At 55.5% G+C, this 23943-nt stretch overlaps 3 protein-coding genes across 3 annotated transcripts; all 3 read left to right on the top strand.

Moving 5' to 3' along the window:
* The first annotated feature begins 2150 nt into the window (after positions 1–2150).
* Positions 2151–7125, top strand: CSUI_000418 (major facilitator family protein). The gene is made up of 5 exons (XM_068060652.1): positions 2151–3673; positions 4510–4654; positions 4962–5971; positions 6258–6481; positions 6843–7125. The coding sequence occupies exons 1-5, from the start codon at positions 2992–2994 to the stop codon at positions 6975–6977; spliced, it is 2196 nt and encodes a 731-aa protein (XP_067927374.1). The 5' UTR covers positions 2151–2991; the 3' UTR covers positions 6978–7125.
* Positions 7126–8316: 1191 nt separating this feature from the next.
* Positions 8317–17667, top strand: CSUI_000417 (mandelonitrile lyase). Its single transcript, XM_068060651.1, has 18 exons — positions 8317–8881; positions 9455–9610; positions 9913–9993; positions 10110–10300; positions 10719–10877; positions 11125–11265; positions 11518–11644; positions 11927–12121; positions 12334–12399; positions 12800–13520; positions 13782–14021; positions 14346–14522; positions 14802–14928; positions 15323–15452; positions 15613–15722; positions 15955–16438; positions 16849–17053; positions 17273–17667. Exons 1-18 carry the CDS (start codon positions 8773–8775, stop codon positions 17313–17315), a joined length of 3462 nt encoding a protein of 1153 aa, XP_067927373.1. The 5' UTR covers positions 8317–8772; the 3' UTR covers positions 17316–17667.
* Positions 17668–19031: 1364 nt separating this feature from the next.
* Positions 19032–20995, top strand: CSUI_000416 (gmc oxidoreductase; the record flags this gene model as incomplete). The annotated part of the gene is made up of 5 exons (XM_068060650.1): positions 19032–19576; positions 20047–20193; positions 20317–20397; positions 20596–20789; positions 20915–20995. Coding segments are annotated over exons 1-5 (708 nt in total), but the record flags the coding sequence as incomplete, so codon positions are not given.
* Between the last annotated feature and the right edge of the window lie 2948 nt (positions 20996–23943).

Here is a 23943-nt window from a genome sequence, read left to right as displayed (position 1 = left end):
CCGGCTTGCACAGACGCCCCCCCGTGCTGAAACCTCTCGGGAGCTTCATTCGCGGTCACCGATCTGGCCGAGAAAACGTGGGAGTCTAGGTGATGGAGGGCGGCGTATACTTCGCTTGAGTCGTGCTGAAGGTTGAGTTTATTTCGATGGTCTCTCAGTGGGCCACTCTTCAGAGGAGTTAAATGGCACCGTGCGGGCTGCAGCAACTCCCAGAGGTGGTCTACCTGTTGGGGAGCAGACCAGGGGATTGTCCGGTGGGATAAATCTGACCATTTTCCCTGAGGTCTCCGGACCGGGGTGCAGTCGAAGTGAGGAAGCCTAACCCACGTCGTTTTCTGCGTTCTGCCGTCCCTGGTTGACATGGTCAGTAGGGACCTAGGAGAAGGGACTACGTTTTCGAGACGTCATGCGCGAGTGTTCCCCATGTCCTCGATCAGCTGACAACAACACAACACATTTCAGCGTCCGTCAGCCACCCAGGCGTCGGCCGTCGTCCTTTGTTGATTCCATGCAGCTGTGGAGGGGTTCTCTGGATAACTAGGGTGTCCCCTGTCCTATTAAATCGGAGAAAACTGCATAGCAGTTAGAACCGAAGAGCCGCAATCGGATGAGGGGCCCTCATGGGGCTGCAGCCCGGATCCTTCTCGGTACCCGGAGCCTAGTAAACCCCACGCCCTCTTTCAGCCCTGCGATTACAGCGAGCGCAGCTCTTCCTTTGAGCAGCTATAAGCAGTTTCAGGCGGCTTTTCGTCGAGCCGCCAATGCTCACCCGGAATTTGCGGTTCCGCTTCCATTCGATCCTTCGTCCCCCGTCAAAGAGCGCTGACGTGGTTCACCGCCGGAATGATCCCCAAAAAGAAAGCATATTGCCACTTTTCGTCTGCCAACGATAGGCGTATGTAGTGCTTTCGGTCGCGATGTAGCCACGCTCAAGCTGATGTGGAAGCCTTCTTGGCTTGTCTTAAGTCCTTCAGAAGGTAGCCGCTGTAGTTTGAAGGTCTCTCTTACCAGTCGTATGGCACCGCCTCCGCGCTCCGACGTTGTCGCGCCCAAGTGACCCGCCGCGCTTAAATGCTGTGACTTTGCTACCAGTTCAGAAAGAGGCACCCTGCAGTTGCCCGAGACCAGGGAACTAACAGCTGCAGAATGAAGTGTATCTGAGGAGGCAGGCAACAGACAAGCGCGCCCTCTTCCGAAAATCCGTCTCACACATTGTTACAGGGCAAAGAAGCAGCTGCATCTCGTGAGGCCCCCCGTTGCCAAGCCCGTCGACCACTGCGCGGCATGTGCTGTGCTGCAAAAGGGAACGAGGTTCAGCGAGCTTCACTAATGTCGAGTTGCGCCTCCGCTGCTGTAAGGGTGCCGAAATTCTCTCTTTTTCATATCAGTACGTCGCGTCAGATCAAACTGCTCGAGCGTGCCAGATCATCCCTAGCTTAGTGTCCCTCGAGGATGTCAAAGTTTCGAGACCTCGAATCCAGCTCCAGGTATAGTATATTGCAGGACGCGAAACGGATGCTGACTACGGGTGAGAACGGACTGCTGGAATGATGCAGCAAGGTTGCAAGCCGTCTCGGGGATTCTGGTTGCCTTTACGTTAGATCAAAGTTTCTCATTTCTCTCCCGCTTCCTCGGAAAGCTAGGGCATCTGCCGCTAAGTCCCACGCCGGCAGTGCGCATGAAATTGATTGAAAGTTGCCGTGCGGTGTTGGAGTTGCACTCCGGCTGTTCCTGGTCGTTAGATCTAGTCTGCGGGAAAAAGGCCAGCTAAGTTTTTCTCCTCTTCTCACGGCACCGCGGGAATGCTCACAGTGGAGTGGAATTTCTCAGCCAAAACTGGGACACGGGCGCGCAAATGAGTGCCGCGTCCTGCCATCTGCCGCGCCAAGTTGCGACCCGACACGGCGTCGGTCATCGATCCATGAGAGTCTTTCCTCGGGGGTAGCCTTGCGGCTGTCGAACTGTGCTTTGAGAAATCTGACTTCACGAGAAAGTGTTCCCGGACGAGCTGAAAACAATTCAGCCTCGACAGCAATCCTTAACGTAGATGCTACTCAGCACCGCGTCTCCCAAAGGCTAGCCACTGCCCCCTAACTGCTTCGGAGATCGAGCCGCTCCATGCAGCTATAGTGTCACGGGCGACAATAATTCTGCCTTCGTTCACACAGCGTTTCGGATCGGCGTGATTAAGTGGAACTTCTGTAGAAGCCGAAGCCGCAGCAACTAAGCTCCTGGAGCACACTTCATGCTTGGCTACGCGCAAAACGCACCTCAAAACTCATGGCCGCCACGCGCCTTTCATGTGCTGAAGGAGGTGCATGAGTGGACTAGGAGTAGCCCCTCCGGAATGTGATCCGCCAGTGCATTTACCTTCACTCACCCATCCGTTGTCCTTTTCTCTCACTGGCTTCTTGCTCTGCGGCACATGGACAGATGAGTCCCGCTAGGGCTGCATGTCTTCTAGAAGACATGCTGCAGCCGCTTTGCTAGCCGTGGTTCAAACACAGTTTCTCAGACCTCGCCAAAAACGTTTTCCATGTGTTTTCCTTTTCCTTGTCTTGCCTTAGCTCGTAGCCGTATCTCAACCTCTGGATGCCTTCACAGCTCTTGACGCTCAAGAATTCAGTCTTCCACCACCCATGCGCTTTAGGCCCGGACGTGCCTAAGGGCTGCGCTGGCACTCAGCTCTTCTCGTGCGTGCATGTCACCGGGTTCTACAGTTGAGACACATGATATGGATTTTTCGGAAGGCACGATGCAGGCGTTGATCTCGGCATGTATACTGTCTTCCGACCGAGCAGCTGGACCCGAACGAGTACCAGTCATTCCTGGGTTCGGGGAGATCCTCTGCATGTAGTGGTGTGGTGAACGTTACTAAGCAGCCACAGCTAACGACAACAGAGAGTCCTTTCTCTAGAATCAGTGGGGCTGCTTTGGTTCGCCTTGTTGTTTGGAGACAGGTCCTGTGCCCCGTCACTTGCGGCGTTCACAATGGTACCAGCGGAAGCCGTCTCGTGGCCGGTGGAAGGGCCAGACCATGACCTTGAGGCAGGAACAGCAATCTCGCCCAAAGAGCCGATCAGCGCCAAAGGACCTGCGAAAAAGAATAATGCCTCACCGGCTAAACTTCGGAGGCTTCGCGGCCGGAAACTTCCCCGGTGGACAGCAGTGTTGGGCAGTTCGCTTGCAGTTTTTGGCATTGGCTCCATCGCCTGCTCGAGTTGTGCGTACCCGTATATTTTCTCCCACCTTCGGCTTTCGCATCAGACAAGTACGGTATGGTGGTACAGCTACTGCAGCTGGGTTACGCTCATGCAACTTATAGGCATCTTAACAGCTCTGCCAGTGGGCAGCTTGCTGGACTGCCGAATCGGACCCAGATGGACTGTCTGCCTTGGGGCACTGACGGCATTTGCCGGCACCCTAGGTGCCTCTTTCGTTTTGTCCTCGTACTGGGGAATCTTTCTTTTGTATGGGCTACTCCAAGGACTAGGTGTGGGGCTTCAACTTGCACCGGCAAGCACAGTCCCACTAAGGTGGTTACCCAGCAAGCTGACTCGCCTCAGCACAATGCGCGCAACGTTCCTCCTGGCCTCCCCTTGCCTCTTCATCCCTGTCATCCTCATTAGTGCTCGGCAGCCTTATGTAACCGGCGGTACCCCCGCAGCCCATGGTAAGCCGCGGACTCCAGAAGCCTGTAGCCTGAAGTACATCAATACCAGTACTTTAGTCAGCATCGCATAGATGGCGGCCGTGCCCTGCAAGCCCGCGAAGAGACAGCAACTTCCCGGGCTGGCTTCACAGCTCGTGCAGGACGCAGCCGGCAGCATCTCCGTTACTTAGTTTGTTCTCTTGTGCAGGTTGGTATCGCGTGCCGATTCCACGGATCGTCGTAGTGTATAACCGCCATGAATCCTGTAGACACTCCTGCTCGTGGAGAGCGCTGTCCTGGCAGTTCCTTCGATATACGGACAGCGCAAGAATGAATCGCACGCCTCTGACCCAGCGTCTCGGGCAGCCTAGCGTCGCCGGCTACGGTCGTGTTTTTGAACTCTCTCAGCTGCGACTCTTCAGCTGAGGTGCATGCTGTGAGACAGGTGGGGGGGCGTTTCTCATAAGAGACGAGATTGCCGCTCGTGTTCACTGCTTCGCCGAAAAAACACCAGTTCTGTTTTAGGCGACGCAGCGGCCTCCCCACTTTGGTCCACAGCTAAGCTATGGGGCTTAGGCCTGGATTCCAGCAGTGCAGACAGGGAGCAAAGAATATCTCGAGGTGCAGAGAGACTCCAAGCATGCGTTCTTTTTACAAGGGGTCCTGGGCGGGTACATCAGAGGGGAGGTCTTCCAAGCAGGACTCATATATAGGTGCGTATCTTCGTTCTGAGTACTCTACGGGTCTGGTCTGTTCCCTGTAACTGCTGGCGAGCCTTGTGAGCGCGATGTGGTACCCGGGGTCTGTCTAGTCTCGTGACTGGTCTCTCCCTTTTCTTCCTCTACTTACTGGCTCAGATTCTTCAGGCCTGGCAGCTGTCCACACGCCAGAAGGATACTTCACCTCTTCATTGTCGGCGGTCCCGTCAATGCTCCAAAGCGTTGCTGGCATCGCTTTTGCGTTCCAGCTGATCGGAGGCCTTCTTATTCAAAATCCTCCCTGGTGAGACTGCAAAAGTCCGGACAGATCCTGGATGGGCAGCCCTACATCAAGGCTGCACTTTGAGGTGTTGCTTCCGGTTTGCTCCCTCCAGTTGCTAGTGTTGAAGCCTTGCTTATGCCAGCTATAGCCGGGCAGCAAGGCATTTGCTTCGGGAGTGCTCTTGAGCCGGCGTTGCTGGGCAAATCGAGGCAGCCAACAGGCCTCACACTGCTATCTGTGTTTTAGAGCGCTCCCGCCTTGTTCTCGCTGTGATCCTCCAGTGGACCACCTGTCTCCTCAGGAACTTTGTGTAACGTTGTCAACGCAGGTATAAGCGTAAGTCATCCCAGCAGTCGGCGGACAGGGCAGGAGCCGACGGCACTATAGTTTCGACAAGTCAAGAAGAAGACGAAGGCGGCTCGTCCCCCGGGCAAATACAAGGCGACGACTACGACCCAGACGCAGCGACCGTCTCAGCGCAGCTGCTTCCTGGAGAGTCGGTGGCTGGGTTTCTAAAGCGGTGTAGGACTGTTCGGCAAGCATACCTGGCTCACTTTATCGTGCCGTTCACGCTGTCGAGCGTCTCTGGTACTACCAAGAAACTCGACGAACTGTACATACAGCGACGCTCGTTGCCCTCGTGGGCCCGGGGTTCACAAGGGTTAAGCTTGCTTTTTTCAGAGGCCGTCAGGACGAAACGATTCGCTTTCCTGGCGTTTCTGTCGTTGTGTCACTTTTTCTACTCTTCGTCGTTGTACACATATTGGCGTATTGCTGCTCTGCTGTTCGGCGTGCCTGAACCACGGCTGCTCTCCCTCTCCCTTCTCCTGACTTTCTTTGGGTTGCTGTGTTCACTCTACTGGGGCGTTTATATGCGTTTGTTCGCGTTGAGCAGCGGCTTCCTCATTACAACGTTCATGGCTTGCTTTTCTGCGTGGCTCTTAGCAACAGCGGCCGCAAGCAGTCCCGCAGCCCTTACCATCTCCGTGGTGATGGAGATATTCTCCATCATCGGCTACTTGGCACTGGTCTCACAAGCCGTGGCTGTGGCATTCGGTCATCGTCCTCTGGGGTTTACCCTCTTTTTCCTTCTTTCCCTTACTGGTGTTACGAGCGGGATTCTCTCTGGAGTCACTGCCACTCTCATGCCCGGAGAGAATCCTTCAGCCCTGGCCAGAATGTTTTTTCCGGCGGCTACTGTTCTTTCGGGCCTCGCTGTCGTTTTGCTGCTCACGCGGTGTTTCGCTGCTAAAGTCTTTGGGGAGCTGGATCGGCCGGTGCGACGTTGCATGTCAGACGTTGACGATGAAGACGATGAAGAGGGCTCTCAAAGCGCCTGTGAGTGAAAGCGAGAGTACAATGCTGAATTTCGGCAGCCGCGGGTGCCCGTACAGGCGTCGAAGAGGCTGTACCTTGCATGTGACTAGCCGGACGAACGGCTCAGGGTTTGAGCCGTCTTGCGGAGTTAGACTACCAGGACAGGTGGAGAAAGTGTCGAGAAATGGCCGCTGTCGATCTTCCGTGCGCAGCCACAGGGCCTCTCCATGAAAAACCGATTCCAGACCACCTGTTTCATAACCGTTGGTGACGCCTCTTTGTTGATGCGTTGCTCGATCGACTGCAGATGAGAGAAGCGACGCAGCCGCGTCAGACATTGGAGAAGCAGACGATGACGAAAAACGGCCTATAAAATTAGCTGAAGCCCTGGCTGAGTTCGAGGACAAGCATTCACGCAGAGACAGAGCTTCAGAAACAGCAGATCTAGGCGAACCCAGCCACGACAGCCCCGACTTCCGCTCGATGCATTACCCTGTGGGAATTGAGCCTGACCAGCTGGTTCAGATCGACGTAAGCGGAGTATATTCACGAATGTGGAAAGTAGCCTCGTAGCCTTGATGACTCACGCGCGACTGTATTCCTCTTGCAGAGACCGCTATTTCAGGAGTTACCATTCTCTCCCTTAGACTGCCTCACTGGGGCTGCGTCAGTGCCTGGAGCGTAGGTCGGGACTCGACTTCTTCGCTTGCTCCGAGTGAAGGCGGTAGAGTACCTCTGTCCTGGCTCGTTTGGCTTCCTGATACACCGCAAAAGGAACCTCTGTGCGTGGGAGTTCTGGCCCCCTTTCCGATAGAGCAGCGGCGGTGCGTTCGAGTGCCTCGCTTCATCGATCAGTGCACCTCAACTGCGGGCTTGCGGTTCCTCTGTGCAGGATGACGAATGGGCCGAGGCAGAAGCGCCTGAAGCCCAGGACGAGGAGTCAGATCCAGAGGACATCGGCTCAGAAGTGCTCAAAGGAACTGAATGGTCGAACCAGGGATCCCGAGACGACCTCGTAACCCCGTGACGCGAAAAATGCAGTTTTGGTGAACTCACCCCGAATTCCGTGACTAGTTTTCGTTGTTCAGGTGACCGTTCAGAATCTGTCCAGTGTAGACGGACACTTTCGAAACCCTCACAAATGCGGCACTAAGTAACACTTTTGAAGTACGGGTCTGAGTAGGCACCAGAAGCGGAGCAGGACAAGGTACCCGGAATGCGTGGCCGGGACTGCCCTTTTCGAAAGCGAGCCTTTCCAACAGGCGGACCAGCGCTCACCGGCATTTGCTATGTAGCAATGCCAGTCTTTGTTGCAGCAACCCGAGGTTTATAGTTCAGTGGGATCGGGCCAGCAGAAACAGATGCGTTAAGTTCGGTTGCGAACAGAGGATGCTTGGAGACACGTCACGGCCGTCGGAGCCAAGCAGCTGGGCCAAGGCGTCCTTTTCCGAGGGAACCTTGTAGATGGTTGAAGCCGACAGGCGCTCCTTTCACAGCATCAGCCACCCGAAAACCAACCAAGCGCAAGCTAAAAACTGCTGATCAGGACGGTGCGGTCGGCGCTGTGTACCTCGAATCGATCGCAGACCCAGCTCAGCTCCCTCGACTGGTCGAGCGTTTAGATGGGTCTGATCCAAGCCAGCGGGGTTAGGGTCTTTTATGCATAGCTCGCAACGCCTGTAGTAAGGCAGCTCGTTCTGTTTTCCAGCGGGGAAAAACACGAAAGTCACACAGCCTGAGGCCTGCCTTAAAAAGCCCAACCTCAGCTTTCCTGCATCAAACACGTGGCTCCCGGCAGGGCGGCCACCCACGCAATGACAATGAGGGAAGCAAAGGTCGGTAAAATGCAGCGTCCATCTTCGACGAAGTCTCATCGCACACCCGGGCTTTCATTGCCCTGTTGGCGCCTAGACAGTGTCCCTGACTTTGATCCAGTGACTAAGTGGCAGCAATATGCTTCAGACCCTGGGCCGTGAACCGAGTCTGATCACCCTGACCTTTTGAAAGTTGTACCGGCGAAGGAAGATGTACTACCGACCGCCGTGCAAGTCTCCCCGGCGAGAAACCATAGCTGACTCGGAGTTGACGCAGCGGTTTCTTCCCGTCAAGACAGAGCATTTTCCGGTTCGGTAGTGTACGTGAAGCCCGACTCCTTTTCCTGTTCCAGCGGAGTGAGGCAGAGAAAAAGAGACTTCGCCAGCTGGCGGTGATACCGCGGAGGAAGCTAAGCCTCGGCGGTTCGACGAAGGCAGGACGCCGGCTAGGGGTGAGGCCTTGGGGACACGGCCAAAAAAATGCCCGGGCTACGTGGGCCTTTATCGGGACAGCATCATGAGGCACTTAGAATAACTGAGATGCGCCTTTCACGGGAAAGGCGGCCAGTGCCTCGAAATAAACGATATGCCCAGAGCTCAACTTGTGTTCCTTCCCCGTGCCTTTGAAAGGCCATCTCCAGCTCGGTCACCCGGCCGCGAGGTCTTGAGCCTTGGGAGTGATCGGTGGACATGGACTCCCTCGTTTTCCCCTCCGCACCCCTGGCTACGCTGCAGGCCTGCAATTTTCAATGTCCATCTACTCTGTGCTGATCAGTTACTGCTCTCTTGTGCAAAGACTACGTGCCATGCGGCCGGCGGCGGCTTCTACGCGCCGTGCTAGATGCGTCTGTTCCCAGTACAGATAACTTACTTGCAGCCCAAGTAATGCAAGTCTTACGTAACGGCAGTGGATTTCCTCACGCAGGCTGATCTACCGCGATCCGAGGCCGGCTCGCATCCATCGCACCAACCGACAGGCTTACCGATTAAACCAGAGCAGTCGTCGACATGGACCAGACTGGACATCGTGGTTTCTTCTCCCGGGGATACCGACGCCTTTGGCTTTTGGCCGCACTCATCACAACTCTAATCACGTCGGTAACAGCCCAACCGTGGGGTAAGCTGCGCGCTCCTGGAAGTCCCCAAAGAAAGCAGTCACCAGGTCATTTTTCACACCGTTTTGTGCGGTGTAGTCAACGTAAAACTAGGGCATCTATGGACTGCACGACAGCTGCTGTGTCTGCCGGATCGCTCCGACTGAGTCAGATGATCCGAGAGTTGCCTGATGGTGGATAGGAAGCAACCGGAAAACAAACTGACCTTCACTTGAGCTTTCACTGACGAGGCTGGCTCGCCTCTGGGCCTGGTGGCCTTTGTCCTGTTAGCGTCTATTCCTGTCCTGCGCGGCGGGTAAAAGGTGCCCGGGTTCCTACTGCACGCCTTGTGGCCAGTCGGTTGCGTTTCCCATATGCCACGGTCCGCCCTCCCCGTGGCTTTGAAGCCTGTGCTTCTTGGTTTTTCACATTAGATTCGCTACCGGTGAATTATCCAGTTCCGACCACGGAATTTAGACAGTCCGGCTTAGTGGCGTGCCGTGGGGGTAACCGCATATGTATGTCGAGTTTCTATTGGAGCGCAACGTATGGGACAAGGGGAAGACGATGGCGTGAGTGCCGCGCCTGCGCTGCAGCTGGGGTTACGCACGACTTCCCCCTTTTTTTTGACCCCTTCAACAAGAAGCGTCTCCCGAGCAACAAGTACTCACAGGACGGCCCTAAGTATGACTACATCATAGTCGGAGCCGGGGCAGCCGGCTGCCCCCTCGCTGGATACCTGGCGAACCAGGGTAAGCAGAACCTCCGTGGCCACGTCGGAGAGACACTGAGCCGGGACTCCACTTTCTGCGGCCACCATGGAACTTCCTGTTGCCCGTTTTAGCCGCTGCCTCAGGGGTCCCGTCGTGTCTTGGGGGACGGATATGCACCACCGGCACACCTCACCAGGGGCCATACTGGATCATATGACGAGGGCAGGGCAACTCTAGTGCGGCCAGGCTAACGCTAACTGATAACACTGGAGTCGACCAATGTAAACTCTTTGCTGAACTTCCTCTAAATACGACTGTCTATCGTGAGCACCTGGTTTCAGGAAGGAAGGTGCTGTTATTGGAACGCGGGCCGCTGCGTAATGACGAGGATACGCCAAATGCGATGGACATGTACGGAGCTGGTGAGTGTCACCTGATAAGGTCCAGGTACGGTCAGGTGAAGACGTCCTGAGAATGGCAGACCCGAATCTTCATCTGCCATAGTTATGTTGTCTGGAACGTCCTTTGTACAATCCAGGTTTGGGTATCGCGGACCCGTCCATCAGCCAGACCATTGCAACGAGGAACGGCGTCCGCACTCACGTTGGCGCTGTGATGGGAGGCGGAACTTCGGTCAGCCTTGGTATCTACATAGAAGAGCCTTGGTCTTTCTTTGAATATCTCAACCGGAAGTACAATGCTGGCTGGGAAGAAGCGATTTTTCGCAAAGTAAGCTGCTGCTGTTCCTCACTGGTCTCTGTACAGTGAGTTTGGCGGGCGCCACATGCGATTGACCGAGGTGTGTCCCCTCAAATCCCGGATGTCGGTATACCACCACGAAGGAGTGAGGTCACAGAACTCCAGTGGTGGCACTCGACTACCAAACTAGGCGGCACGGGCGGACGTACGGAAAGAGGTCTGCACATACCTAGAATCTGTTGTGGTATTTGTGGCTGGGCTGACGGAGAGACCGTGGGCCCAAGGGTCACAGTCTACAGGCAACCAAGCCAAGCACTTGTACTGCTTTCAGCGAAGTGGTGGCCAGCTCTACGAACTATTGAAGGGTCGCCTCTGAGGCACGGAGAAGAAAATATTTTTGATGCGGTAGACCGCAGTAAGGACTCTTCTTCTGGATCTCTGCCTGCAGGCGCACGCAGAGGCTCAGCGATTCTTCGGAACGAACGAGGAAGACCACATAACTCCAAACGATACACCCTTCGGACCCCCCTTCGGGGACGCGCTCAAGAAGCAAGGCTACGAACCGCTGGGTGGTTCTCTGCCCGCTCAGCCGTCGAAGGGAATTAGAGTGGGTCTCAGACTGTGGACGACACTATCACTGCCAGGTCGCAGATGCTGTTGCTGGAGGTGCTGTATGCCAGCCAAAGCAGAGCCTGGCACGCGAGCCCGGCACTCTGAAACTCGACCCCTGTATATGTCATGCCCTTCTCGGTGTTTAGTATGCGTCCGCAGCTCAGCACAGGGAATATGTTGCTGATGCGTGGTTGTGCTTTGGGTGCAGCACACTTGTACTTTCTGTCGCTTTTCTGATTCAGCTGGGCTATCATTGGAACGGGTACTCTCAGTTCAGCAATAGAGACAAGTTTCGGAAGACTGCCGACTTCTTCATTTCGAGAGGCTACGTGAAAAAAGAATTCAGGCATAATTTGACCATAAGAACGGGACACTTTGTCGAGGTATGTTGAAACGACCGCAAATGGACTCTACCGTTCTACAGCATCTCCTTCCGACTGTTCAAGTCACACCGGACAACGGTAAGGCACAGTTTAGCAAATGGGAGACAGAGTCTAATCTCGAGTCCCTGCCGTGATAGGAATTTCACGCCTGACTGACAACGCACTACGGAAGACGCGCGGAAAGGACTTGACGAGGCAAGACGGGTGTACCAGTCATAACAGGCTGAACCCGGTACTTTGTGTCATCGACAGAAAGTGGAATGGGAGAGAGACGCTGACAGTCCGATCGCGACGTGCGTGGTGTACCGTCTGACAAAAGCGAAGGACATAGCTGCGCAAGGGACAAAAGTTCAAATTCCTGCTGCGTCCAGCAACTCGAGTATGTCTGTTCACTTGTCGCCCCTAGGGTCTGGACAGACACAATGTACAATCTGCCTGTGTCTGTGCACCCGCTGAAACACTGGTATCGGTGATGTTGCCTGCTAGCCCGCACAGGAGTACGTCGCCTGTCATATGATCGGCAGACCAACCTGTTTGCCTTGTTGTAGATGCTACGCCCAGTGCTTACTCGTGTGAGTGCCGAACCAAAGGCACTCACACGAGTGCCAGGCAGCCGGTGCCACAACCGGACCGTTTCCTTCGTGCTCTGTAAATGCTGCAGGACTGGAGTCGTGGCTAACCACCGTTGTTGAGGCGGCGGCATCCGCTGCTGGCACCAACGACGTCCTTGCGCAGTACGGGGCGAAGTTTGTTCCCGCCACTACCCATCGCCGGGCATGCCTCCGTGACAACGACCGAAGTCGTATCATTCTGAGTGCCGGAGCTATTCACACTGCCGCGCTTCTGTACCGTTCGGGTCAGTTTATCAGGTTTTAGCTGATTTACGGGAGCATTTCACTCACGAACAGAAGTTATCACAGCGGCCCCGACTGAAGTTGAAGCCCGGCGGAAGGCCATAGTAGCACGGCGCAGACCTGAAAAATAGCAGGTAGGAGCTGGCCAGTCTGTTGAAGAGAAACCTGATTGAGTGCTCCGGATCACTCACCGTGTCTGATGGGGTGAACACAGGCGTCGGTCCTTTGCCCCAGCTCCGAACTATCAACATCCGTCCTGTCCTAGAGATCCCTTCACTAGGTGAGCGACAGAGGCGGGGAGCAGTCACTTCCCCCAGCGAGTATACGTCGCTTTCTGTGACAGTTTTCAGCTGACAACCAAGTAGCCGGGCAAGACGTCATGCGCAGTACATCAGACTGTCGGGGCGACTGTTCTTGAGCTGATACTGCAGATGATTGCCCAGCCGAAGTGAAATGATGGGGCTCTGCATCCCCATGCCTAGCAGACGTACAGCCGTGCCAGCGGGTCTGCTGTGTGGTATCTCCCTGTTTCACAAAAAAGGACCAGAGTTTACCTGACAATGCAAGCTCACAGTCTGGGGCCCTCAGGTTCGTGCAGCTGCCTCCTTTCCTGGCATGGCTTCTTGATTGCGATCTGTAACTGCTGGCAACACCCAAGTGTGCTTGAGCTCTCCATGTAGGGCAGGAATTCATCGATAGAGCGTTCATCACCATCAATCTCTTCAAACAGCATTTCGCTGATGCAATTGAGCCGATACCCATCTCCTTCGTAAGGAGGCTTGAGGCGTCCGACGAGACTCGTCTTCGAAGCTCAATGAAAGAGAATGGAACCCGACGACGAAACAACAGGAAGGAGGCTCGGGAACAGGGAAGGGGGGGAAGAGCAGCTGCTAGGCCAGATGAAGAGGGGTGCTGCGAGACAACCGAGACAGCAACCGAAAGTACACAGGAGAGAAAAGGTGGCTGGGTCACGGCCTTGGGAAGGCCAGATTCCATGGCATCTGACAGCTTCACAAGAAAGGACTTGGGACGTGCACAGAACGGGCGCACAGCAACGCTGCCAGAAGAGCAATCAACAGCAGAAGTGTCCGGGGAAACACGGAAGTCTACGGGGGGGAATGGCGCAGCAGAACACACGAACGAGAGGGAAACGGGCCGACCAGGAGTTTCACGGAGTGACCCACTTCGTGTAACAGACGACGCGCTGAACTTCTTTCTTCCCCCAATATCCACGCCTCTTGCCCCGCATGTTACCGGAACATTGAAGGATCATCTTTTTCCGTGGCTCGGTGAACTGGAGCCCACCAGGCTGTGTCAGTCCACAGGCATTAGGTTGCTTGGGCCGACTTGTCCTAGAAATCCAAGTGACTACTCGCCCCCCCCGAAGACCGAGCCATTCCTGTAAGTGTGCATCAGCAGTAAAGCGTCATGCACCTTGAGCTTTCAGGCTAAGGGAAATTGAGTGGAGAGAAGCTCATAGGGCAGTCACGTTAGTCTGTTGTAGCCAGCAAAGTCGCTCGATTCTGAGTGAACACTTGTCGGCAGTCCTCCAGTTACTGTCGACGCCGGCGCTGCACCGCGAGAGTACACGCTTCGTAGAAGGCAGGAGTTGCTTTTTTGTTTCATTCTGCCTTAGTTGGTGCCGTACCTGCGGCTCTGCAGACTTCAGTCGTCAACCCTCTCGTGTTCAGCAGTTCCCCTCGGTCAAGTCAGTGGCGCCCGCGTTGCTGAAGGCGTGATCTATGCGACGAGATGTATACTTCCGCCTCTGATGCGCAGTGATCCAGTTGCCGATGCGATGTTTGAAACCCTGCAAGCCTGCTCCGAGCATAGGCCACCTTTCGGCTTGCCCCTTCTCAAGCCCCTCTGCGCTATAGCCTATCCTGTCATCAAATGCTTCCGGTGAGGACGTGGTAGTAGCAAGAAGATACTCTGGCAGCAGCGAAGTTTCCTGGGTTCCCAGACGCGGCGACTGGGGCCTTTGTTCGGTGGAAGTAGCGGGAAACGATCGCGCAGCATCAGAATAAAGGCCCTTTCACAAACCTGTTGTGCAATGTTTGTTTTTTTGACGGCCGTTACAGTCGGGGGCGCAGACTCGTTCACAGGCCTTCCTGGCATCTCATCGGTGCCACGGCTGTTGAGATTTGAATCGCATGCGCTGACGTCTTACCACGTGGAGGGGGGACGACTGAGGTTGATTCTGCTACAGGGAGATTGTGCGCGCAGGCAAGTCTACGGCACTTTCTACTACACGGCCCAGCCGAAGTCGCGTGGTTCCGTGCGACTCAAAGAAGACGGCGAACTCGAAGTGAACAGCAATCATCTGACACACGAGGAGGATCTTTTCGACGCAGTCCGTGGAGTCTCGACCTTGCTCAAGATGACGAAAGACAACAGCTATATGTATGTCAGCCTTGCGGAGATTGCTGCTTCGAAGAGCTGCGATACAGCTCAGCCCTCAGCACCACTTCGGAAACGACAGCTGTCTGACGTCCCGGCAAACGCTCGGAGATGCGTTTGTAGTAGCTCATTTCTCCCAAAAGCGACTCGACATTGCAGTGGATTCATTTCTTCACCGGTACCCACGAGCGGTAGAGCTACGGAGAGGGCTAGCTAAGCTGAACCTGTCAGCGGAGGTCACCTCATTGAGACGGTCGGATGGCCTTGTACTGTGTGAAACAGGAAAACAGTCCAACCCACTAACATCGCATCCTGCCCCGCTACAGTACTCAATGGACTGCTGGATATCCTCACAACCATAGGGTCCACCTCATCCATTTTCTTGACGCGACCCACTAACTTCTTCTTGGTGAGTAAGCGCGGCTGCGGCAGGTGGCGGTAACGCCGTCCACTATGGTGTCTGCAAAAGGACTGATAGCCGAGCTGGTCAAACTCGTATCCACGTGTGGGTGGACGTTCGTGAGTTGGAATCGATGCAGCAAGTCGTGTGAAACCTTCTCTGGCGAACGGTGAAGGTGGCCGCGTCCTCCGTATAGTGGTTGCAGTTTGGGGTATTACAGTGCGGACAGTGACCGGACTGCACACCGAGAACCACGGTTGAATCGCCTACATTTCCGGGCAAAAAACCGCGCACTTTCTTTGTGTTCTAGAGCGTTTCTCTTGCAGTATGCAGTGGCTAGCCAGTCACGACAATCACTAGGTGCACCTCTGCGTAGGCTTCGTGACTCCCCGTGTGCTTGCAGATACAGAATCACCTTCAGGATCTGCTACCCCCGCAGTATCGTCGCCTGCGTCGCATCGTGAAGGTCGACGAGGCTGTGGAACCCCGGCGGCTGGCTTCCACATATACTGACGAGGAGACGCTGCTGAATGGTAACGGCTGCCTGCTCCACCCGAAGTCTCAACCACTCCGGCCTGCTCCTGTCCGAGTTTTGCCACGCACAGAAAAGAGGTTGTGTTATCTCCTACTCGGGTGGGTGACCACGACACATAAATCGCGGTATCGCGCGGTGTCTTTTCTGTGCACGTCCAGGTCAACGACAGGGGGATCTCTACGAGTTCGAGGACTACAGCAGCCATGTCCTGGAGGGACTAGATTTGGAGACCATGGAGAGGATAGGAATTAAAAAGCATCTTGAGGAGGTCAGCTCTTTACTCAGAACGTCTGTTGCGCTTACGCCAAGAGCTGCACCAGCACCCAGTCTGCGGAATCTGTAAGACCGCGATATCAATGAGCGCCTCAAGGGGAGTCAAGGATTGTGGCAGCGCTACCACGAAAGCGTGCTGTTCCACCCCAAGGCCAGACTTCAAAACAAATGCTGACATATTGAGGACATTAGCTACTTTGGTCTGTCGATTTACGGACCTCGTGCAGGTTGGCTTCGACTTTAAGTCGTACGTCGAGCATGTCAATAGTCGGTCCCGACATGAGGTGAGATCAGCGCCTAGCAACCCCGACGAGGCCTTCAAGACCCACCCAGCATCAGCAGCTGGTTCCAGGACAAGACCCCGCAAGAACCATATCGGCCCTCTGCAGGCGCAGCAATCCTTGCCTTCTGACTCGAGGAGGCACAAAGCTCTTAGAGAGGCAGAGGACGACTGCAGAGCCGCATGTAGCCTTTCAGGAGACGGCCGTGATCTTGGGTACTGTCCCGCATCTGACATCTGCTGCACTGTGCTCGGGAACTCCAGATGCATCAGCACGCCAACAGAACTAAAGGAGAAAATAAGTCTGCTGCGAGAAAATGAGTCTGCAGCGAGCGCTCGGCAGCAGACTGGAGGCGATTCATTTCTTGCCACCGAACAACAGCCATGGCCAGGAGTGCAGTGGGTCGCGAGTTATCCCCCCGTCCTTCCGAGTACGTGCGTACTGCAATTCCGACGGTGACTCTCCGGGGCCAGGTGACAAAGCCGCTTCTTCTGCGCTCAGCAAAAACGCAGCGCTCGAGGGCGACTCGCTGGCGCGCGTACAGTTGCTTGCTGCAAGTAAACGACTGTGTGCGCGCTGCTAGGCTTGAACAGGAGATGCACCCGGGCTGCATTAGCGAGACAGAGACGCACAGCCGGTATCGCGCAGGGTCCCGTAGCGAAAACAAAATTATCGGCCACAAGCGAACTTTGTTGCGGCTACCCGGAGACTAGTTCTTTCGGGTTCGAGTACAGTTAGGACGTTCCACAGCGCGTATGTAACAGGAAGTGAACCTGCGTTCAGAAGCCCGCGTATCGGGATAGTGCGGTCTTCGGAGTCTCATGACTGCGTATTCATCAGACCCTCATGTACCCAAGGACGTGGCGAAGTACGCTTTGACGTATATGTCAAGTATCTGGCACCATGCCAACACCGTTCCCATGGGGAAGCTGGTGGATCAGAATTTTGATCTGAAAGGTGCTCTTCGGCTCTCCGTGATCGATAGCTCCGTCCTGAACGAGCTTCCAAGGATGAACCCAACCGCGACTCTGATGATGCTCGGCATGTAAGGAGCCTTTGCTGGCTGTGGTGTGGTTCTTCTCCACCACGGGGACGACGCTTTGTTCCCGTGGCGGCCAAACCTCCGGCGGGTCGGCGCACGCGAGCGATGACTTGGGTTGGGGCCGGTGCACAAAGTCAAACACAGATGGCTGCATCTGTGTGATGGAGAGTTTCTATTCGTCCACCAGGAGTGTGAGTGTTTGTTGGCGTCTGGATTCTTCAGATATGGGGGCATGACAAAGGAGCGGCAGCGCGCATCAAGCTAAGAACAGCCCAGGAACGGGGAAGGGAGCCTTCGATCAGTAGGAAGTGAAGACGGGGTGTGATCCAGTCTGTTGCTTGAGCCGAAGAAATCCTATCTCAGCTTTCACCGCTGCGGCACGAGACACATGTCGCCAGCCCAGGCGTGTACGAGCTTTTTGGTATCTGGCCCTTGAAGTGCCAGCCGCGCATCCAGGGCTACTGTCTCAAAGTGCCTATTGGAGAACGGTACTTCCATGTTGCGCGCCGAGGCCTCTTTTCGTGTTGTGCCTCGCGTACCTGGTCATGGCCCCAGTTGGCTTGATCGGATGCTTCAGTCAGTCGTGAAAGCTTCCACTGACACTTGTCTGTCTGACTGAGTAAACCCGACAAACCAACCATTCATCCATTTTTCATGAAGTCATCACGGAGGCTGCGTCCAAGTTCCTCCTACAGAGCGTAGATGGCACTCAGAGCGTAGTCACGGCCGGGTACACTCGGAGGCCACCACCTCCCTCGCGGTTGCACTGTCAGCGGTCGTAACCGGCCTTTACGAGGAGGCGCACTAGTCGCACCTGGCCTCCTTTCACCCATTGGCCTCAACCGGCTCGAGCTGGTTAGTTGTGTATAAGCCTCGTGGGGTTAAGTTTTCTATTTGAATGCTGGTTTCCCCATCGTTCTGCAAGCCCGGTACCGTAGAAACGATAGCCGACCGTTTTCTGTGCCATGTTCATGCGCGCAACGGGATATGGGCCAGATAGGTTCTCGGGAGCGCCGATACAACTCGAAAAGCCTACCGAGGGGGGAAACGAGTAAAACTCTTCGCAAGCGACGAGGTAGTGAGAAGCGATGGGAGAGCGAGGCAGCTAGCCGTTTTCCCAGTCCGGCTACTTGCATTCTCGTTGTGCGTGGTGGACACTCTGGTACACCCAAACAACAACGTGGCCTGGCCCTCAGTTTCGTGTGGCAACCGGTTTACCCCTGTTCCACTCCTCGCCGGTCACCGCCTCTGCCGACTCGATGCGAACACTCCGGCAGCTGTTACTTCTGCAGTCTCACTTCCGCATGTGTACATTCTGGAGAGCCGATTAAATAGTGCTCCTCGGACTGTTGGAGTGAGGAGGGCGCTCATTCTCTTAGGAGAGTGAGGGTTAGAGACCAACCAGATTAGGTTACAAGCAGATGAGTCGCATCAGTTTGCTGTGATGAGAAACAGATCGCTACTCTCCTCCCGGTTGTAGACGCCTATCGAGAAAAACTGGAATGCCGACTACCGATAAGAGAAAGACGTCACGGACTGGTAGTCAGCTTGGGCCCTGCCGCAGGTGTAGCTGCTGAACTGCGAGGCATCGCTCGTAACATACGGATCCCACAGTCCGCCGACCGCTGATATATTCACCCCGCCGCGCAACTGCCTGCCTCGCTGACGGCCGCCCTCGGGACGTATTGAGGAGAAAGAGACTGGAGATAAATTCACTGACTAAGTACCATGCTCCCGTTACAATGTGGGCACGAGGATCTCCAAAGAGACTTCCCAGATATTAGGAGTCTAGTCGGGGGTGGACAGACATGTCCCTTCAAAAACACCGTAGCCGGGGTCGGGGATGACGGACCGGCTACGTGTGAGTGACCGCCTCCTCGCCCCGCTTTTTCGGAGACGCTTTTGTAATGTTGACTTTGATCAGGAGCGGAGAGATCCGGGAGATTTGCCATGGTCTCTCGCGAGAAGATCCAGTGACCAAGTCTGCCCAACTCGCATTCGCGTGTGATTCTCTGGCCAGCGCGTTTCTCTCACTCCAACTCTCCTACAGGTCGACAGTACGCCCTCGTGAGGTTAGTCAGCCTGGATAGCTGGACTTTCCACCCAAGGTATCGAAGAAGTTCCTCAGAATGCCCGCCGGTTCTTTTGAAAGTCAATCTTCTGAACCAGGAAAGCACAACAACTCTCGAAAGCTCCAATGATGCCCCGCTGTGAGTAGAGTGGGCGTTCGACCCAGCTATCTGCGCGCTATAGTCTACAGGTGTGATTCAGGAAGAACAAAGGCAGCAGCAGGGCCCAAGCAGGAGACTTTTCCCCAGTCTATGGAGTTCTCGAAAGCCGGTAGAATGACTCGCCTTTCGCCGTACCGTACGCCCGGCTATCGAAAAGCCATGAGAGGTGCTCTGGCTATCGCCGTGTCTTTTGTCCCTGTGATCTTGGATTGGACCTGCCATAACCACATTGCGGCTGTTGGGAACCCCGTCTCTGTGAAAGAAAAGGAGCCTTCTTCCTCACTCACTCGCGAAGGTCAGTTCTCATCCTTAGGAGCGCTGTCACTTCAAAGCCCGATACCGGATTGTGGTCCTGCTGCACACCCGAAAGAAGAGACCGGAGTGCCATTGCAGCATTCTGCCCAACGTACCTACGCGAGCGAAAAGAATGGCATGCTTGCTTCGGACCACAATGTACATCCTCCCTGACCGCTGCTTGATCAGTCGCCTCCAAGGGAAGTTCGTTGTCTGCTGAGAGAACGAGTACAGATAACCTCCATGCATATACGGGCTTGTTGTTAGACATTCTCCGCGCGAAGCAGACCAAGAAACTGAGGCTGCTTGAGGTCCGGGGCAAAGAAGCTGTTGCTTTACGCTGGGAGTACCTGTCGGAGGCATGAAACTAGAACGGCCTTCCTCCGCCTTTCTTTTCGTGGACTTTCACTTTTGCTTCCCCTCTCTGCGTACCTCACCCTCGGCCCATGGGTCCGCGTCCTTCTGCTGCAGATGAGGTCCAAAAAAAACACCTGCCTGGGCAACTCGGGAGTTTCGACTACGAACCGCAAGTGCTGACGGACGGCAAAGATTACGACTACATAGTAGTTGGCTGTGGCACCACGGGGTGCCCGCTTGCAGCGACTCTTGCGGACGATGGTGAGCCGGGCAATACCCGCACAGCTGCCGGGGCACTCGCAAGGCCCTTCTTGTGTCGAGCCGAAATTCTACGTACCCCACGTTGTCCGGGATCTGCACCCCTTCACGTGTTTTTTTCCGTAGGGAGGAGCGTCCTGGTGATTGAGAGAGGCCCCGTACGGTCATTTGAAACAAGTCTGAACGCAATGGAAGCAAGCAGAACAGGTGATCCCGAAAAAAACTCTTGCAAGTGGGAATAGGACACGGACGACAGTTGGGCGCCGGTGTGGCACTACGGAGTCCTTAGTGCCTCACTTCGATCCGGCGGGACGCCGTTCGCTTGCGAAGACAATTGGAGGCGACGGCCGACATTTTCCGGTGTATAGAAATGCTGTCGTGCTTTCCGCTACACTACTATGTCAGGTCCTGCCATGGATGACGACGGGATCAGCGAGTCTTACAGGACAACACAAGGAGTGCGGACCAGGTCGGCGGCTGTGATGGGCGGCAGAACCGCGTTATACCCGGCTACGTATGCTGAGGAGAGTCCCAGTTACTTCCGGTACCTGACGCAGGCGCTCCCGAAAGCCCAGTGGGATCAGACTCTGATCGACGAGGTAAACGACTATGCTACGCGGGTGGTCCTGCTATCCCCGCTTCGCAATTTGCCGTGCGAACAGCACACGGAAGCACTGGGCATGAACTCTGCACCCGCGCCCTCCTTCGAGTCTCTTTTCTTCAGGCCTCCTCATACGTCCGGAGGGTGCTGGAAAAGGTGGCGACTCCGGTCAACGCCCAGACTGAAGTGTTTGAAGAAACGTTGGGTGAAGAAGGGTACCAGTCTGTAGGTAGTCCATTACCTTCTGTTAGATGCAGACTCGTATGTCAAAGCTTCGGGCGGTCTTCAGCACCCTTTTTCGTAAGCTGCTCGTCTGGCCTGCAGGACTATGGCCGGAGTGGAGCGGCCTCATTTAACCTTTTTACTGTAGACGGCATGCGCATTGGCGCGGACACTTTTCTGAAGGGTGACAAAGAGCTCTCTCCCGAGAGAGATCTCGTCCTGAAAACTGGACAGTTTGTTGAGGTGGGTCGTCGACACGGTTGTGCACATGACTTGCTGCAATGAAACAATCTCGACAGGCGCGGAGTCCTCTCGGTGGCCTGCAGGCTCCGGAAAGGACTCGCGCTGCCCACTGGAGTACCGGCAAGCAGGACACTGAGTGGTCGTCCTTTGTAGACGGCGGAGTGAACGAACTGTGTTAGTCTCGTTCCGTACTGCTGTAATCGGCTATGCACCCCGGTGCTCGTCGTGGAGAGAACTCTCTTCCCGCTATGCACGCTTGTATGGTGGTGATATCTGTGCTTGATTGTTTCAGTCAATCGAATGGGCTACAGACCGGCACCGCCCCAAAGCTGTGTGCGTTTTGCACCGGCCTGTTCAAAAGGCAGAAAATGGGCGGAGGGCCGCCCGACAAGTAGACGCGAGCGCGTCTTCCAAGCTAGGTACGGTCGCGGTTCGCGCAGCTCACGACGACATCGGCACGGGCTCGTATGATCCGGACGCATGTGTGAGATGAGGTTCATCCCGTAGGAACAAAGCCGCACCAAGCTTTTTCCGAAGACCACCGTCGTTTGGACGCAAGAGCCCAGTCCGCCGCAGAAGTGAGCTTGCCTCTTACCCGCTCTTGCCTTAACAGGAGAGGTAGTAGTCGAATAATTCTCAGCGCCGGTCCTATTGAAACCACAGCTCTGCTGTATAGATCAGGTGAGCTATAGTACCGGCGACAGTCCAGGATGCCGGGTCTGGAACCGTCTGCGGTTAGTCGCTCAAAAAAGACGTGTTTTGTGAAAACACCATCGAACGCTGAAAGCGAGGAACCATCTGCAGTATCTGTGACCTGTCGCGCAGGTGTGGGACCTCGGCGTCAATTATCACGGATTGGCGCTCCTGTCATCCTGGACCAACCGTCACTAGGTGTGTTCACCACGGACTATCGCTCGAGTGTCACAGTCTTGCGTTGTGGTCAGAAGTCTCGGCCAGTGGCGAGTCCCGAGTCGGTATCCGGCCGCCTAGGTTATCCTTACAGTTGTATTCTGTGAAGCGTTTACTATTGACTGCAAGGACACCCTTTGATCCATACTGCACACTTTGCGGACACGGACACTGCACCTTCCCACAAGCTTCAGCACTTCGCAGAACTCGCCTCGAGGCGCACCTGCGTCCGACTCGCGACTTTCCTCTCGTGTCACGCTGACTATCGTTGACAGGCCAGTGGTTTGGCGACAGAGTGTTCGTGCCCATCACGCAGTTTCTGGAACAGTATCCAGATAAGGTGGAGCCAATCCCTGCCTTTGTCGGAGCGGAGCGGACCATACAACACATTGCCGCAGAGCGGCGGTTCTGGAAGACACTGAAAAACTCCACTTCGAAGCTGACCGGTGCGAAAAGAGGAAGAGGTAGACTACAGAAAAAGCTCGAGTCAAATCGAGGAGGCCGCGACACTTCACACCAGTGGGCGCAGCAGAGCATCCCAGAGGGAGGGTCGGCAACGCGGCCCCTTTCCTTCCGACCCCGCTTGAAGAAAGAGCAGTCAGAGAGTGCGAAGCAGTCTGTCCCCATGGCTGTTGCCACGAGTGAACAACAGACAGCCAAAGCGAACTCGTCATTCACCGAGCCCACGTCGCTAACTGATCTACCGTCCGCAGCTCCGACTGCAACAGAGTTCAAGAGCGGTAAGCAGTCTTCCACTGAGGTAGGCCAGCAGCAGTCGCCCAAACCAAACGCGGCAGACGCCGCGACTCCGTTCGCTCTTAGCGGTCCGTGCCCTGAAGCTCTTTCCGAGCCCGCAGTGTACGAAAATTCGATGCAAACCACTCCGACGGCTTCTGAGACACAAGAGCACCAAACGCCACCCGGGATTAAAGCAGGCACAATCCACGACGCAATGAGTAACGAGCTCTTCGGAGTGCCGCCTGGACTCCAGTCTGAAAGTGGGAAGCAGTACGAGCCTATGGCTGTTGATGTGGATGAAGACCTAATGCCTTCGGAGCTCGGCACAGGCAACCACCCTTACCCTCTGAGTTATCGGCCCGGTGCAATTCCGCTGGCACCTGTTCAGTCCGAGAGCTTGCAGAATTCTAGACCCACACCTGTTGAGATAGACGAGCGCCCCGTGCCCTCACAGGAAACCTCAGGAAACAACTCCCCCTCGCAGGTGGCGGTCCAGGATTATCAGCCTCCCGGACACCCATATGGACCTCCGACGGAGACTGGCAAGCAGGCTGCCCCCATGTCCTCTGAGATCGCCGAGGAGCAACAGCCTTCAGAGGACGTCTCCGAAGCACAACCTTTCTCGCCGAGTAATCAGCGCCCCCACGCTTCAGCTACATCACAGTTCGATAGTGGCAAGCAATCTGTCCCTATGGCTGCGGAGATGGATGAACAGGTGGAGTCCCCAGGTGGCGACTCCTTCACTGCACCCTTCCCGATGAGCCATGAACCTCCAGTTCGCCCGACGGGGAGCGGCCCTGAGAGCGGAACCCCTCCTGGCCCTGCTTCTGCCCCGATGGAGGCGGGGGAGTTGGAAGAACAGCAGACGCCGGTGGAGAGTGGTGGGGAGATAAAGTCTTCTCTGAAGAATCAGGACCTAGGAGCTGGGCCTACATCGGTGTCGGCGAGTGGCAAGCAGGCTGCCCCCATGTCCTCTGAGATCCTCGAGGAGCAGCGGCCTTCAGAGGACGTCTCCGAAGCACAACCTTTCTCGCCGAGTA

Source organism: Cystoisospora suis (genome assembly GCF_002600585.1).
Source record: "Cystoisospora suis strain Wien I chromosome Unknown contig_174, whole genome shotgun sequence".
Classification (NCBI taxonomy): domain Eukaryota; phylum Apicomplexa; class Conoidasida; order Eucoccidiorida; family Sarcocystidae; genus Cystoisospora; species Cystoisospora suis.
Note: the sequence above shows the minus strand (reverse complement) of the source record. Positions and strands in the feature narration are given on the sequence as shown.